We start from the raw sequence: 13831 nt of genomic DNA on the forward strand, positions 1-13831 counted from the left end.
TTATGAGTGCTCGCCCCAGAATAAACTGCCAGATACTTAAAGTACCATAATTTTTTAAAATAATAATAAATTGACTGATGTTTTGTTAAAACTTCTCTTTCTATGAATTCTATTATAACATATGGATGTAGAGAGATGTCTTTAGGTAAAGAAAAGCATTCACACATACACAAATAATTTGTTCAATACAGATGCAAGTGACTTTTCACACAATATTCATTCAAGTTATTTTCAGTTTTCATGACCATGTGACGTCTCATTTAGCTTGCAATTCTGGATACATTTCACTTTTGATTTTATTTATTTTGTTAGCAAAACATACAAGATCTTGTTATTCTATTTTGCATAAATTACCTTTTTTCCCACTAGAATATATATTTAGGCAGCATTTGCGTTTAATTTCTATATGAGCTAGAAAAGTAAAGTTCATAGACAAACTAGTTTGATACAAAATGTTTGATACCACACGGCGAATAGGGAAGAAAAACCTCTGCATTTCTCTGTAACTTAGATGCACTCAGTAGGTAGCATCAGAAAGCTGTGTGTATAGACTATCCTGTCACAAAATGCAGTGAAAATCCTACACAACGTTAATAGTTTGATTAAGATGTTTACATTTGAAGAGCAGCATTTACAGCCCATAGTATTGATGTGATTTTAACATACTGTAAAATGAGTAGCTAAATAATTCTGACTAAGGTATGTCTTTAAACACTAAAAGAGTACTGCTGATGATACAAACTAACTTTGCTATCTGAATAAACAAATAAAGACCTCTGAAAGCTCACTTACCAAATCCGTAGAGACAGGACCATCAACACCAACTGGAGCCGCGAGACGAGCAGCTAATCCGAATTTCATCATTCCAGATGCGAAAAGCTCTTGGATACAAAAATGTTCCTCACAAAAGAATTTCTGTTGCGTGCTCTGTAGTCCACACATGAGTCAAGCTGCGCTCTCATAGCTGGAAATGAAAACAAAACCATTGCACCCATCAGATCAGTTGGAAAAGCCCCACCCCAACCCTAAACACAACCATCACAGTAATGTAAAAATAGTAATTGTACAGAGTATTAATTATGTTATCTATTAAATTACCCAATAAACTGTATTTTTTAACAGCTAACCCCACCCCAACCGTCAAAGTACTGTAAAAACATTTATTATTGTTATAGTCATAAAAATGCTGCTGTATGAATGTGCATATCGCAATTCCGGCTGGCCGCGTATCTGATCTAGATTTTCCTCTTCGAAGCTATCATGAATATTAATGAAGTTGTACCTCATTCACAATAGACTGTGCTGATTGGTTTGAACAAAGTCTCTTGTGAATTAATGCTGCACACTCAGAGACGTCATTATGTACTCACCAGTTTTTGGACATCCTCTCTGCACGCTGGAATACACACAAGGATCTCATCCTCATCCCATGTATAAAGTAAGGTGGAACAAACATAGGACTGTCAACAGCTCAAAAATGTGTTTTGGTGTTTCATGACCCTTTTAAGTCTGTATGACAGTGCTGGAAAGTTATGAGGTCATAAACTTTGGTCCAGCGTTAATTAGACTTTTTCCAGGTCAGTTTTTGGAAAACCGTAAGTCGGATCAGTTGAAAAAGATAAAGCCAGAGCTGTTTGGACTAGGCATGGGACGATAACAGTGCTCAAGGTATATAGTGGTTTGGAAAAATTCAAGTTTTCTGCTTTACCATTCCTAAGGTATGAGTAAGATTATTAAATTTTTTTTTTAGGACAACAGTATCTCTACAAGAAAATATCTCCAAAGATGGCGTTTTAAATTGTAAAGAAATCTGTTTTTTAAACCATTGAAGACAACAGAAGTCAATTATTCATTTCAATTATATAGCCTGACATGTTTACTGCCCCAAAATATTTTAAATGTTTCCCAAATTAAAAGATATTGTATAGAAAGGGGAAAAAAGGTTTTGTTATCCAAGGTTATCATGCAGCCAAAATCTTATACTGGCCCATGCCTAATTTGGAGGTTTGGTGGTTGTAGTAGATGGATATAGTAATTCGTCTCAGAAGACATAAGAATAATACATTTATGTAGAATAACAGTATGTTGTCTTTCTCAATCCACCATAATGAACTACAGTGGGGGAGTGACAAGTAAACAATTACCTTAAAAATAAAACCACTATTCTTTCGAAATCAAGGTATTGTTCAATTAATCAAGGTTTTCTATTTAGGTCATTTCGCGCATCCCCTATTACATCAAAGTAAATCACACACATGAAGTTGTAGAATGTTATATCCTTTTTATTTTCTGCAGAGAAAGATGAATACAAAGTCTCCTGACATCATAAAAATAGGCTTTATATGTACATTTGATGAAAAAAAGAAAAGACATTGAACATGCACAGGTATCGTCTGCTCTGTGCGAATGTGTTCCCTGATAGAGGCAGATTTTGATCAGTCCGTCTGTTGTTCACTTTCAAGTTTAAAGTAAAACACTTTTTTAAATTGTCAAATACATAAAAAGGCACCACTACCTTGCCCAACTGAACCGGTCAGATGCAAGAAGAGTAACATTGATAGAACATCCACTTCTTAACCAGTTAATAAACAACAGCGTTTCGAAGCAAGCGTTAGTCTTGTCCTGTTGTCCATAATTGTGCTTCATCTCCTGTGTCTGCTATGACTGTGTCCAGAATGTGATCGGCTCTGGCGCTTGTTTCGTCCATGATCACGTGAACGGTCACGCTCACGGTCCCGATGGTCCCAGTGGTGCCCTGAGCCGCTGCCCTCCTGTTTGTGTTTGATGTAGTCACGATCGCGGACTCTTTCTCTTGAATTGCTGCGAGATCTGCTCCGTGACCTCCTCCTCTTGTTAGAGTGACGGCTGGTTTCGCTGGGTCGGTCTCGGTCTGTCCTGAGTTGGCTGATGGGTGACGGTCTTCTGGCTTTTTGACGTGGAGACGGACTGTGGCTGCTGTGAGAGCTGTACGTTCCTGAGTGGCTCCTTCGACTGGGGGAGAACAGATCATTGATTTGGTTTTAAATGTTCCCTTGATGTGCATGAATAACAACAGCATCATGAAGAGAAGAGAACTTACTGTCTGTGTGGAGAACGAGACGTAGAGCGAGATCGGGACCGGCTGTGGTTCTTGCCATTCTGAAACACTTTGCCGTCCTCCTTTTTTATACTTCTGTATGATAAAAAAAAATATTAATAATTTTTTACTTGGATAATATAGTTTTGTAAATCAGAGTATATGCTGTTAATGAGCGAAAATTCTGGTATAAAAAATCTAGTTAAAGATCAGAAACAATTAACAAAAAAGGTTTCTGCAACTCTGAAATTTAGCATTTTGATTTTAATAGTTTTTCCTCAATCACATAAGATTACTAAAATTGTTACATAAACGAAAAAATAATTTTGCAAAGTAAAAATCAATCATGATAAATCGCATCCAAAATAAAAGTTTGTTTTGACAATATACCATGGGTAAAGATCACAACCCACGGAACTCACGTGACGCGCAGATTAAGAACTTTTGAATCCAATATTTATAAAATTAGCAGAGAGAGAGAGATCGCCTCATTGGAGCCCAAGTGGCTCTGCAGCGAGCAGTGTCTCAAATTTGTTGACATATATATATATATTTAAATGAATTTAATTAATTTATTTATTTATACAACAGTTCTGTCTGGTTCTTAAATCAATATAATCTTAAAACATTGGATGTTTGAGCGTCTTTTTTTATTTATTTTTTTTAAGTATCATCATTTTCTTTTTCCCTTTTCAAGGCCAATAGGAAGAGCAAAATAGTTTGTCTCTTCTTTTTATTCCTTAAAGTCTCTGGGTAAACGCTGGGACACCTGGCACCCGTCACAATACCCATGGCAACAGAAATACAGTAGATTGTAGGGAGAAATCTCTGTAGACTGATGACATTTCATGTCACGTTCAGCCTTATGATCTTAAAATGTGAGCAAAATTTGCTGTTTTGTCATCACTTTAAGGAGGTCATTCAAATAATTCAAATACTAGCTTTAAAGTGACATTGGTGAATTAGTAACGGCTTCTGCTTTTCTGACGTCAGCTGCAGATGTGAATGAACGGCTGAAAAAAGTAGTTCCTAATGCAAAAGGGTTTTAGACTGTGTTTGATTTTCTACTTTATGTACAAGATTGTGCCGTTGAACTGTTGTATAAACGCAATATCACACTTGTAGCAGTGTGGTATGGCTGTATATCAGCACTGTACAACGCATGTTTAGTATAGTGCACAATATATCGTTTCAGCATCAATATTGCAATGTGTGTATCTGCAAGATTTGCAATGTTGAGTCTGAATTATAGTTCAAGAGGAGCTACAGAACACGTGATTTGTAGAGTCACTGCTAATTTTAACCACAATAGAGTGAAGGTTTATCATTTGCATGTGACTGAGCACTTCAACAATTTAAACATTTGGCAACATAATGTTTGGGGTAGAGCTGTGCAATTAATCGAAAATGCGATTTCCATTTTGGCTTCAAACAATTATGAAAAACCATTAATCAAGATAAACGATTATTGCATCATATACCGCCCCCTTTCAGCTGTTCACGTTTGTTGCTCTTAAAAGCGCAAAACACCGTGTGCTTGTGTGAGAGCGGCAAGCACACACAGCCAAAAGCATGCGGCCGGTCAGCATTCGGTCTCATTCACACACTAAGACGAGCAGAGGAACGCAGATATCTAAAGTCATCTTAACGCGAGCGCTTTAAAGGTCAAATAGGTGTCAAAACGCTGTGTTCAGTGATTATTCATATTAACCCTCATTTGTGTAATAAACAAACGAGTTGAGGATCAAAAGAAGCGTGAAAGAGAAACCATTGAAGAGACAGCGCGCAATGTTACTGCTGCCGCCTGTTTTTATCATTAATCAAACAAAACGAGCAAATCCCTCACTGCTCTTGACTGAAGGATTTTTGTAGCTAAAGTGTTTTTCTTACAGTGAAGATGCTTAAAGCACAGTTTGTTTCATATTTTTATTCTGTTGTATTTATTTCTCTTTCCTTTGGAGAGTGGAAAATAACTATATATATATATTTGAAGTCAGAAATATTAGCCCTCCTGAATATTAGCAACCCTTTTTCTGCCCAATTTCTGTTTAATGGAAAGATTTTTTCAACTTGTTTCTGAACATATTAGTTTTGATAACTCATTTCTAATTACTGATTCTTTGATATCTTTGCTATGATGACAGTAAATAATATTTGACTATATATTTTTCAAAATACAAGCATTCAGATTAAAGTGCAATTCAAAGACTTAGAGTTATAAGGCAAGTCATTGTATAACAGTAGTTTTTTCTGCAGACAATCAAAAAATATATTGCTTAAGGTGGCTAATAATATTGACCTTAAAATGGGTTTCAAAATATTTAAACCTGCTTTTATTCTAGCTAAAACAAAACAAATAAGCCTAGAAGAAAAAATATTATAGGAAATACTGTTAAAATTCCTAGCTCTGTTAAACATAATTTGGGAAATATTTAAAAAAAAAAATCTCACTAATAATTTTGACTAATAAATTTGAGTTTTCTTCTGAAGGTGAAAACAATATTTTTTTTAATCTAAGATTTTTTTCGATATTTCGACTAGAAACGAGACAATGCAAAGAAAAGCATTTTTCGCATTGTTTTATTGTACCTGAATAAACTGTCAAATAGAGCTATTCATCTTGTGAAACTGTATTCACATCGCAAGACTAAAATCTTAAAAATTAAACAATCGCAATATCAGATTTTTCCAACATCGTGCAGCCCTTTATACTACATATATTATGTCAAAACAAACTTTTATTTTGAATGTGAATAATCACAATTAATCTTTGTCCAGCACTAGTAATTATATATTTTCTTTCTACAATAAAATATATTAAAATAAACAAAACAATAAAAAAAACTACATTTTGTTTACTATGAACATACACCATGAAAGTCATAAAAAGCAAATAATGCCAATATTGTTATATGTATAAAGTATGCATTAATATGTTTAAATATTAGTGCAAAATAAGCTATATTTTACTATAAGCTAGTCATTTTTAAAATTTATTTTAAGTTCATAATGCAAATTTTATCTTAGCTAAAAAAAAAAACATTTGCATTTAAATATGGAGACTAGTTAAGATTTAATTGTGGAGATTATGAAAGAGACTGAAATCCCAGATCAGTAAAAAAAAGAACTCTACATGTTAAAAACTTATTACAGATTTAACAAGAGATATTTCTTCCTTATGATTCTGACAGTCTAGCAAACAGCCATAATTCACAAAAAATAACTACTTAAGCATTATTATAACTGATAAGGAGTATGCAGTGAATGTTAACACACTTACCCATTCAGTGGGCTTTTGGCAAACAACTGTCTGTTCTCTGGCTCCTTTAGTTTAGAGTTTGGAGATTTATCATCCATCTTCACATCTCGGGGAGAAGCTGCAAAACAAAAACATGTTTAGCTGCTTGAGAATTGACAAGTATTTGCTTGCAGAATGATTGATCAGTAACAAACATCAAACATACAGGGTTTGGACGCAGGGGAAAATCCATTAATGGAGGCGAGAGCTGGTGTGCCATTGGGATTCTGGCCTCTGGCTTTTAGTCTGGCCTCCTCCAGGAATATTTTCCTCTTCTCCACCTGCCTCTCAAGCTGTTCACTGTGAGGCTGAGAGATGGACTAAGTATTAACACCACCATGTGACAATTGAACATACAATACAACACAGTTAAAAATTATAATATATAATAATAATAAATAATAGTTATATAATAATAAAAAAACAAAAGCTACCTTTTCTCTAGAATACAACTTCATTGTGTTAATACAGATCTCTTTGATGTCCTCCTTAGTAGCACCAAATAGAAGAAACCAGTGTGGTTTGGAAGGAAGAGGAATCTGTAGAAAAAAACCACAACTTTTAATCAGTCTGAATGGGATTAGAGATGTAACTGTTCACTATGAGCTGGTTAAAAAAATATTCATATATAGTCAAAGCCAGAATAATTAAAACCAATGGCAAATTCTGACTTAAAGCTGTTGTTCAAATGTAAATAAAATACCTTTGAAACATTTTGTACATCTTTATCTTTTGAGAGAATTAAATTTCCAGTAAAAAAAGACTTGCTGGTAGAATAAACAGAATTCAGAGTTGGCCAGGGGTATGAATTAATTTAAGCTTGACTATTTTATGATTCAAATCATTTTAAATGAGTCACTATAATACTTGTTTGGAACAGCAGGGACTGTTGTGTTTACAGATTGCAGCAAATAAGTTGTAGCAAACAGTTCAAAACAACGAGTATGGATGTTAATATTTAAGCAGGATATGCTCATTCAAACCAAAAGAAACTTAATGTTCTTCATTTACAGTCAAGGATTTAATATGGTCGCAAAAAAGACAGAAAATGCACAGAAATCTAGATTACTCCACAGATGCAAATATGTCTCGTCATCATTTACGTATTACTGTCAACATTGCTAATAGTATATCGTTCTGCATATTGTTAAGTTTTTGAAGTATGTTGCTGTATTTTGCACAGAAAGAGCCAGGACACAAGCTTTTCACTCATCATAGTACACATGCTGCTGATGATGTGACAATAAGTGATTTGATTTCACCTGCTTTGTCGCTCCCATCAGCGAAGCTAATTCTATATCAGTTTACCATCAACTTCGCTGGGTTTAATCGTATTATTAATAATGAAAGTAAACTTAAGTACTACAAAGTGTCAAAGTTGACATTGATAATACACAATTTGAACATGTAACAAATTAGTTCAGATTCTTTTTTTTACTTTTAATGAGCCTTTTACAGTGCCCTAAAACACTGATAAGCTGATTTTTCTTTAAAAAATCTAATCAAATCACAGCTAATAAAAACACAAAGTCTTAGTTGTCTAAATCCGAGATACTCATTTTATTTGTATTTATTTTATTTGGAATTGTCTGACTCTTTTTAAATGTGCAAAAGTTTTGCTAAAATTAAAAAATAATAAAAAAACACCTTATTTCTAAATCTTTAACTCATTTTTGTAAATTGTTAAAGAATTGTGAAAAATTTATCATGATTAGTAGTGAATCGTTAAATCCATAGAGGTGAGACATTAGTCTACGGTAAAAATCATAATTTGTTTCAGCAAAGTGCAAGCTGACACAAACAAATATGTACAAAAGCCAGTTTCCATTACTCAATATAAATAAAACAAGTGTAACTGAAACGGTGTCCACTTTTTAGTTCCGACATTATCAGAATTGTGATAAAAATCTGTATTTCTGAGTCACACGATATTTACTTGCATATTAATGATAAAAAAAAATCTGAATTGCAAATTTGTGTCTTGCAAATTGAAGCAATTGCAAGATTTAGAAGAATTGATGGAGATAAACCTGCAAATAGTCTTTGTCCCCCTTAGATATGGACTTAGGGACTATATTTTATATCCCAATTCTGAGAAATGAATTCAGACTTGAAGATAAAATGTTTGTTCAACAAAATTAATCATTAAAACACTGCTTTTTCGCCATTCCCCCAATATCAAACATACTTATATGTGTAAATATGGTGTAAATCTAGGGACATACCTGTAGTACTCGAGCAGCGAGGTAAATGCAGGCACACGCAATGGTCTCAGGTTCAAACCTCACAAATGCACTGGTTCTGAGGGCATCATTCATATAGTTCCTGAAAAACACAAACAAGCACCTATGCAACACCTGCCATGCTCTCTCTCTCATATATATATGGCTTCTTATGGAGTCTCTTAACTTCATGTCCTTTCCCTCAGTTTTTAAAACGTAACCATGATGGAGGAGCTAATATAATTTGAACATATTTGAGCAATGAGTCATGGCAAAGTTTGTCAAAATTAAAACGCCAAATCAAAAAGATATGAGGAGAGGCAAGAATAACTATATGGCAGATCATTTACTGTAACAATTCACATGAAAGGGATTCATATGAAAACAGTAACATACCGTATATCAAAAAAAAATATTTGGATTTAGAGAGGAAAAAAAAAAAAAAGTGTACAACTAACTATAAACTGGAAAAAACAAAAAGAAATCCTGGCCCCCCAGCAAAGCCAATGCCTTCCATTCAGAGAACCTCCGCTGAGAGCTCTCACTGGATTGGCTGGCAGTCTCGAAAAGGCCAGCCAATGAGGTGGGAGGGATTCCTGGGTCTTGTGCCTGAGGAGTTCGGGTGTTTTCTGTGACACTTACCACCATGGGCTACCCTTTAATCAAAGAGTAGAGAAAGGACAAAGTTAAGCAGAGCTCTCCATAAGCCATAACCTCAATGTGCAACAAGTCAACAACACATGGTTATCCTGCATTGACAAAGAAGACTGAATAGTGTGAACCTAATCTTACCTTTAGGCATACCAAGCTACAATGCATTTCATGCTTTATAATGCAGTGTTTCCACTAGGTCCTGTTGATATCTAAGTTTCAAGCTCTTTCACAAAAGGTCAAGCTCTTAGCAAATAAAGAAAGCTACTAGTGGAAACAGAGCATAAGTCCAACCAAAAACCTGATCCAATGTCTCCTCTATAAGGGGAAAAAATTCCAAGTCATAATTTAAAGGGCATTTCCATAAAGTCCAGAGGTAGATGAAAACACTTACCATGCTGTTTGAACCAGCATCTGATTCTTCTCACATTCCAGCACTTGCAGGTACATGACTATAATCTAAAATGATAGAAAACAAATTTTAAGAGATGCAATAAGGATTTCAATGCACAGAAGACAAGCAATAACAACATTTTAACTGATAGTAAACAAAACTCACCTTATGTGGATGTTTGACATGAACACAGAAGCCCAGCTCCTTCAGGATACGACGCTCAGCTTTAATAACTTGGTTCTTGGTATTAATGTAATTTTGATCAAGAATGAGGGGTGTGCTCCTGTATCAACAAATAGAAAAAAAATTAATTAGCTATTGTTGAACATGAAACATTACATCTATGACACAGACATGGGATAATAAACTGTTTTAAGGTTTACCACAGTTTGGAAAAAGTCAAGGTTTTAAATTTCTGTTATACTGTTCCTATGGTATATCTACAGTTTATTTAACGTGTTTTTAGCGACTATTTTATTTATTTGGGCAACAATATGTTCCGCAGGAAAGGACCCTCCACATCAAAAGCTACGGTTCCAAAATATTTTAAATGATTCTTAACTAAATATATTGAGTTCAATGGGGGAAGTAGTTGTTTTTAACAAGACATTTAAAAAAACAATTTAGAACTCATACCTACAATGATATCCACATCCACTGATTTGTTTTAAATTTTCCTAAAATATCAACGTAATCTTTTTCACTTATGTCAACAGAAAAAAAATCTACAAAATTTCCAAAATCGTTTCAGAACTAGAAATTTATATTTCATTTAATCAGAAAACAGGGCAGTTTAAATGATGGATTAAGTGACCAACATGTTTTGAAGACCGAACTGGTCTGACATTTTGAATTTAATCAAAACTAAAATTCATTTCAATAGTTTAAAACCACCGGCCAAAGCAAAAAAGTTCACTTAAGCTGGAAAACAGCTGTAAACTAACACTGGTAGATTATGTAACAGGTAGGTGTGTTCTATAACTCCAGCTTTTACTTAGAAGGTTTGACAGGTTGTATTTTAATTTTTTTTGTTTATTGTTAAGCTAGCTTCTATGGCTATTTCAATGTTAAGCTAATGCATACTAGTTATAATATGCTATTTTGTTTATTTAAAACTGTTCTTATTTTAAGTGTTAAAAATCACCTCAAAAGACTAAACAAAAAAAAATCCTCACAGATTTAATCGCTGACACAATCTAACAGCAACACTAATATTGACAATAGGCAGAAATTTTGAAGAGTAAATTGAAATCCATTAACATGTACAATAAAATGTACAAAGTTTTTCAAACTTGTTTTAAGGCAAGAAAGAATGTTATTTAATAACGTTCCTTATAGGACAACTTTGATGACAGGTTTTAGTTAACTTCAGACATTAACTACTGTATATTGCGGCTTTATAACACTTTCCTGGGTAAATAAAACTACTTCTTAAAACATAAATACAACAAAAACTTAAAATCATGCGTTCGACTTACTTTTTACCCTTTCCTTGTTTCAAATGGTGGAAAACGTTGATCACATCCCTCACTCGTCTTGGCGACTCCTCAATCTTTGAAGCCAAGTTCACGCAGGCCATAGCAACAATCTGTTTTAAAGCGAAACCAGGTTCAAAGTTTTCATGAGATGGTCTTAGTCAGGTATTTAACAATATTATGTATTTCTAACTTACCTCAAAGTTGTGCTTTACGAAGGACTTCGAGAAAAAGAATCTTTGAAAAATTACTTGTCCCGTCGCCATCGCCACCTACGCAAAAAACATAAAACAATATCAACAACCACATTCTCGTAAACAATTGACGTAAATAACATTCAACATAATTATAATATCGCTAAAAAATATAACAAATAACGAGAATCATCTTTAACAGCATCTCAAAAATGTGTCTCGAGCCACTTGAAGGACTCTATGGAAGACAAAGGCCGCCGGTTTCACTGTGCCGGTTTCGGCTAAGTTAGCCGGCTATGCTAAGCGCCTAGTTAAGGCGTTTACGTTAGATAACTGTGAGCCGAGCAAACGAACTAACGTTAATTCCTGAATATAAACACACTTCAACACTAACCTGTGGCAGACGAAGGAGAATCCCGGCTGACTGAATGCGTTCGCAGCCCAGAATCCGTAGGTCTGTCTCGGTCTCATGGTCGAGGCCATCCAGCATGGACGGGGTCGTGCTCAGCCTGTCCTCGGGTATGATCGAGTTGTCGATGGCCAGAAACACCTCCGAATACACTTTATCGCCAATAAGAATGCCCTGGTTATTTGGTGGTGGAGTGTTCAGATGAGGAGATAACATGCCAAGAGACATATTTGATGGTGTAACTCGCTATCACAAAACGTAGACCTTTCGTCTGCCAGGCGGAAATGGCAACGTTTCGCGATTGACGCACTTCAACGGCGGAAGTGACGTCAACGTTTGTGACGTCACTCGTTGCGTTGGAACAGTGAAATCCCGTAGAATACCGCGATGTTGTGTTGGTGTTTTGCGAGAATGTAAGAATCTAATGTGCTTATAATCTATAGCCTACACATTGCTATATTTTAAATTTAGAAAAAAGAATGTAAGTATTTGATGTGATATGAACTGACCTGATACGATATATGTTCTCAGACAGACATATAGATAGATTCAACTAAATTAACAGTCTCCTATCGATTTACAGTAGGAGTTGACTGAGTAACTAATAAGCCGGAGGAGCAGAAGCAGGAGACAAAGTAATGATGATAGAGAAAGAGCAGAGTTTATTGAATAATCTTAGTTTTGTATGATCCAATGCTAAGAGTTTGTCTGAAAAGAATAAATCCAACAAGTGTTATTATACCATATAAGCAACAGCAATGGGAAATGACTGTTTCACAACATTGTCCAGAGACAATACAGACCTTGAAATGAAGACATTCTCTCATCTCTTATGCTTAAAAACAAGTGTCGCTTGAATCCATAAGATTATAACAATATGGAAATATTCAATAATATTGAGCAAATTATTATAGGAAAATAATCATAAAATATAAAGACGAAATTACAAATAATACTCAATAATAATAATAAAATATAAAGACACAATTACAAATAATACTCTATAATAATAATAAAATCATTAACTAATAGTCCATAAAATGACAATTATACAGTATGACTGACTAATGACCATATGATTAAATAAAATTGAGATTAGAATGGCTCAATCTGTCTATTTTTAATCACTCCTAAAAACATACCTATTTAGCTTGACTTTTTGATTTTATTTTAATAGTTCTACTGCTTCATTTTTAAATTTATTTAGTCGTTTCTGTTGGTCATTAATCTAAACTAATACAGACAGACAGACAGACAGACAGACAGATAGACAGATAGACAGATAGATAGATAGATAGATAGATAGATAGATAGATAGATAGATAGATGCAGCAGGTTCCCACAGGCATGTGACATAATCCATTACTATCTTGCCAAGTACCAAAGTAATCACACCATCAAAACTGAGACCTCCACCATGATGAGGACTCATCACAGAAACTGATGAGACAGCTCACTGAGGGGACATGATATGCCTTGACGCATGCTCAACAGCACATATAAAGATCACTGTTGACTCCTTTAAAATCTTGACCTTTTTATATCAATGACAAGGAGGAAATAATCACAGGTTGGAAATGCATATTTTCTTCAACAGAGCAGTGATTTGTGTTCAATCTATAATTCTGTTTTGTTGATTAAGAAAGTGGATGTTTGATATTATTAATTTAAAAAATTGTGAATAATTTTATTTAGATGGTCGCCAGACACACGTTTACTATGTTACTTTGCAAAATTGTCATTAGAGTATTTGTCTACTGTCTGCTGAAAAGCTGCTTACACTTCATTTTGATGGTTCCCTAACAAACATTCTGCTGACAATAAGTGATCTAGCAAGTACACGTCAGCTCATTCGACAAACACTAACCCTAACTTAACAGTCTACTAATACTTTTATAAGAGTGTGTTGACAGAATGTGTTTAATGAACAATTAATATAAAGTTTTGTTTTTATTAGCATTAGCACTGCTGCTTTTAAGTTATTTGGCAATATTCAGCAAAAAAATAATAATAAAATAAAATAATAAAATAATAATAAAAAGATAGCCTTGGTCTTTTTTGCAGTGCACCATGCAGGCAGGAAGTGGGAGAAATGCCAGTTGTCACTGATAC

At 34.3% G+C, this 13831-nt stretch overlaps 1 protein-coding gene across 3 annotated transcripts; it reads right to left on the bottom strand.

Moving 5' to 3' along the window:
• Positions 1 to 2261: 2261 nt before the first annotated feature.
• ccnl1b (cyclin L1b) lies at positions 2262 to 12022 on the bottom strand. 3 transcript variants are annotated; one of them, XM_073912507.1, is made up of 12 exons: positions 11705 to 12022; positions 11314 to 11388; positions 11120 to 11229; positions 9807 to 9924; positions 9642 to 9706; positions 9239 to 9252; positions 8600 to 8699; positions 6809 to 6913; positions 6541 to 6682; positions 6357 to 6453; positions 3080 to 3172; positions 2265 to 2991 (listed from the first exon to the last, which is right to left on the bottom strand). In XM_073912507.1, exons 5-12 carry the CDS (start codon positions 9642 to 9644, stop codon positions 2643 to 2645), a joined length of 903 nt encoding a protein of 300 aa, XP_073768608.1. In that variant the 5' UTR covers positions 9645 to 9706; positions 9807 to 9924; positions 11120 to 11229; positions 11314 to 11388; positions 11705 to 12022; the 3' UTR covers positions 2265 to 2642.
• Between the last annotated feature and the right edge of the window lie 1809 nt (positions 12023 to 13831).

The sequence above is a fragment of the Danio rerio genome, chromosome 2 (genome assembly GCF_049306965.1).
Source record: "Danio rerio strain Tuebingen ecotype United States chromosome 2, GRCz12tu, whole genome shotgun sequence".
In the NCBI taxonomy this organism is placed as follows: Eukaryota; Metazoa; Chordata; class Actinopteri; order Cypriniformes; family Danionidae; genus Danio; species Danio rerio.

What these genes read in the sequence shown, in the direction of transcription:
- ccnl1b (XM_073912502.1), bottom strand. Translation starts at nt 11,947, where the DNA reads ATGTCTCTTGGCATGTTATCTCCTCATCTGAACACTCCACCACCAAAT. An exon ending in TCGTAAAGCACAACTTTGAG is followed by an intron (nt 11,230 to 11,313) that starts GTAAGTTAGAAA and finishes GCTTTAAAACAG; the next exon opens with ATTGTTGCTATGGCCTGCGT. An exon ending in AAACAAGGAAAGGGTAAAAA is followed by an intron (nt 9,925 to 11,119) that starts GTAAGTCGAACG and finishes TTGTTGATACAG; the next exon opens with GAGCACACCCCTCATTCTTG.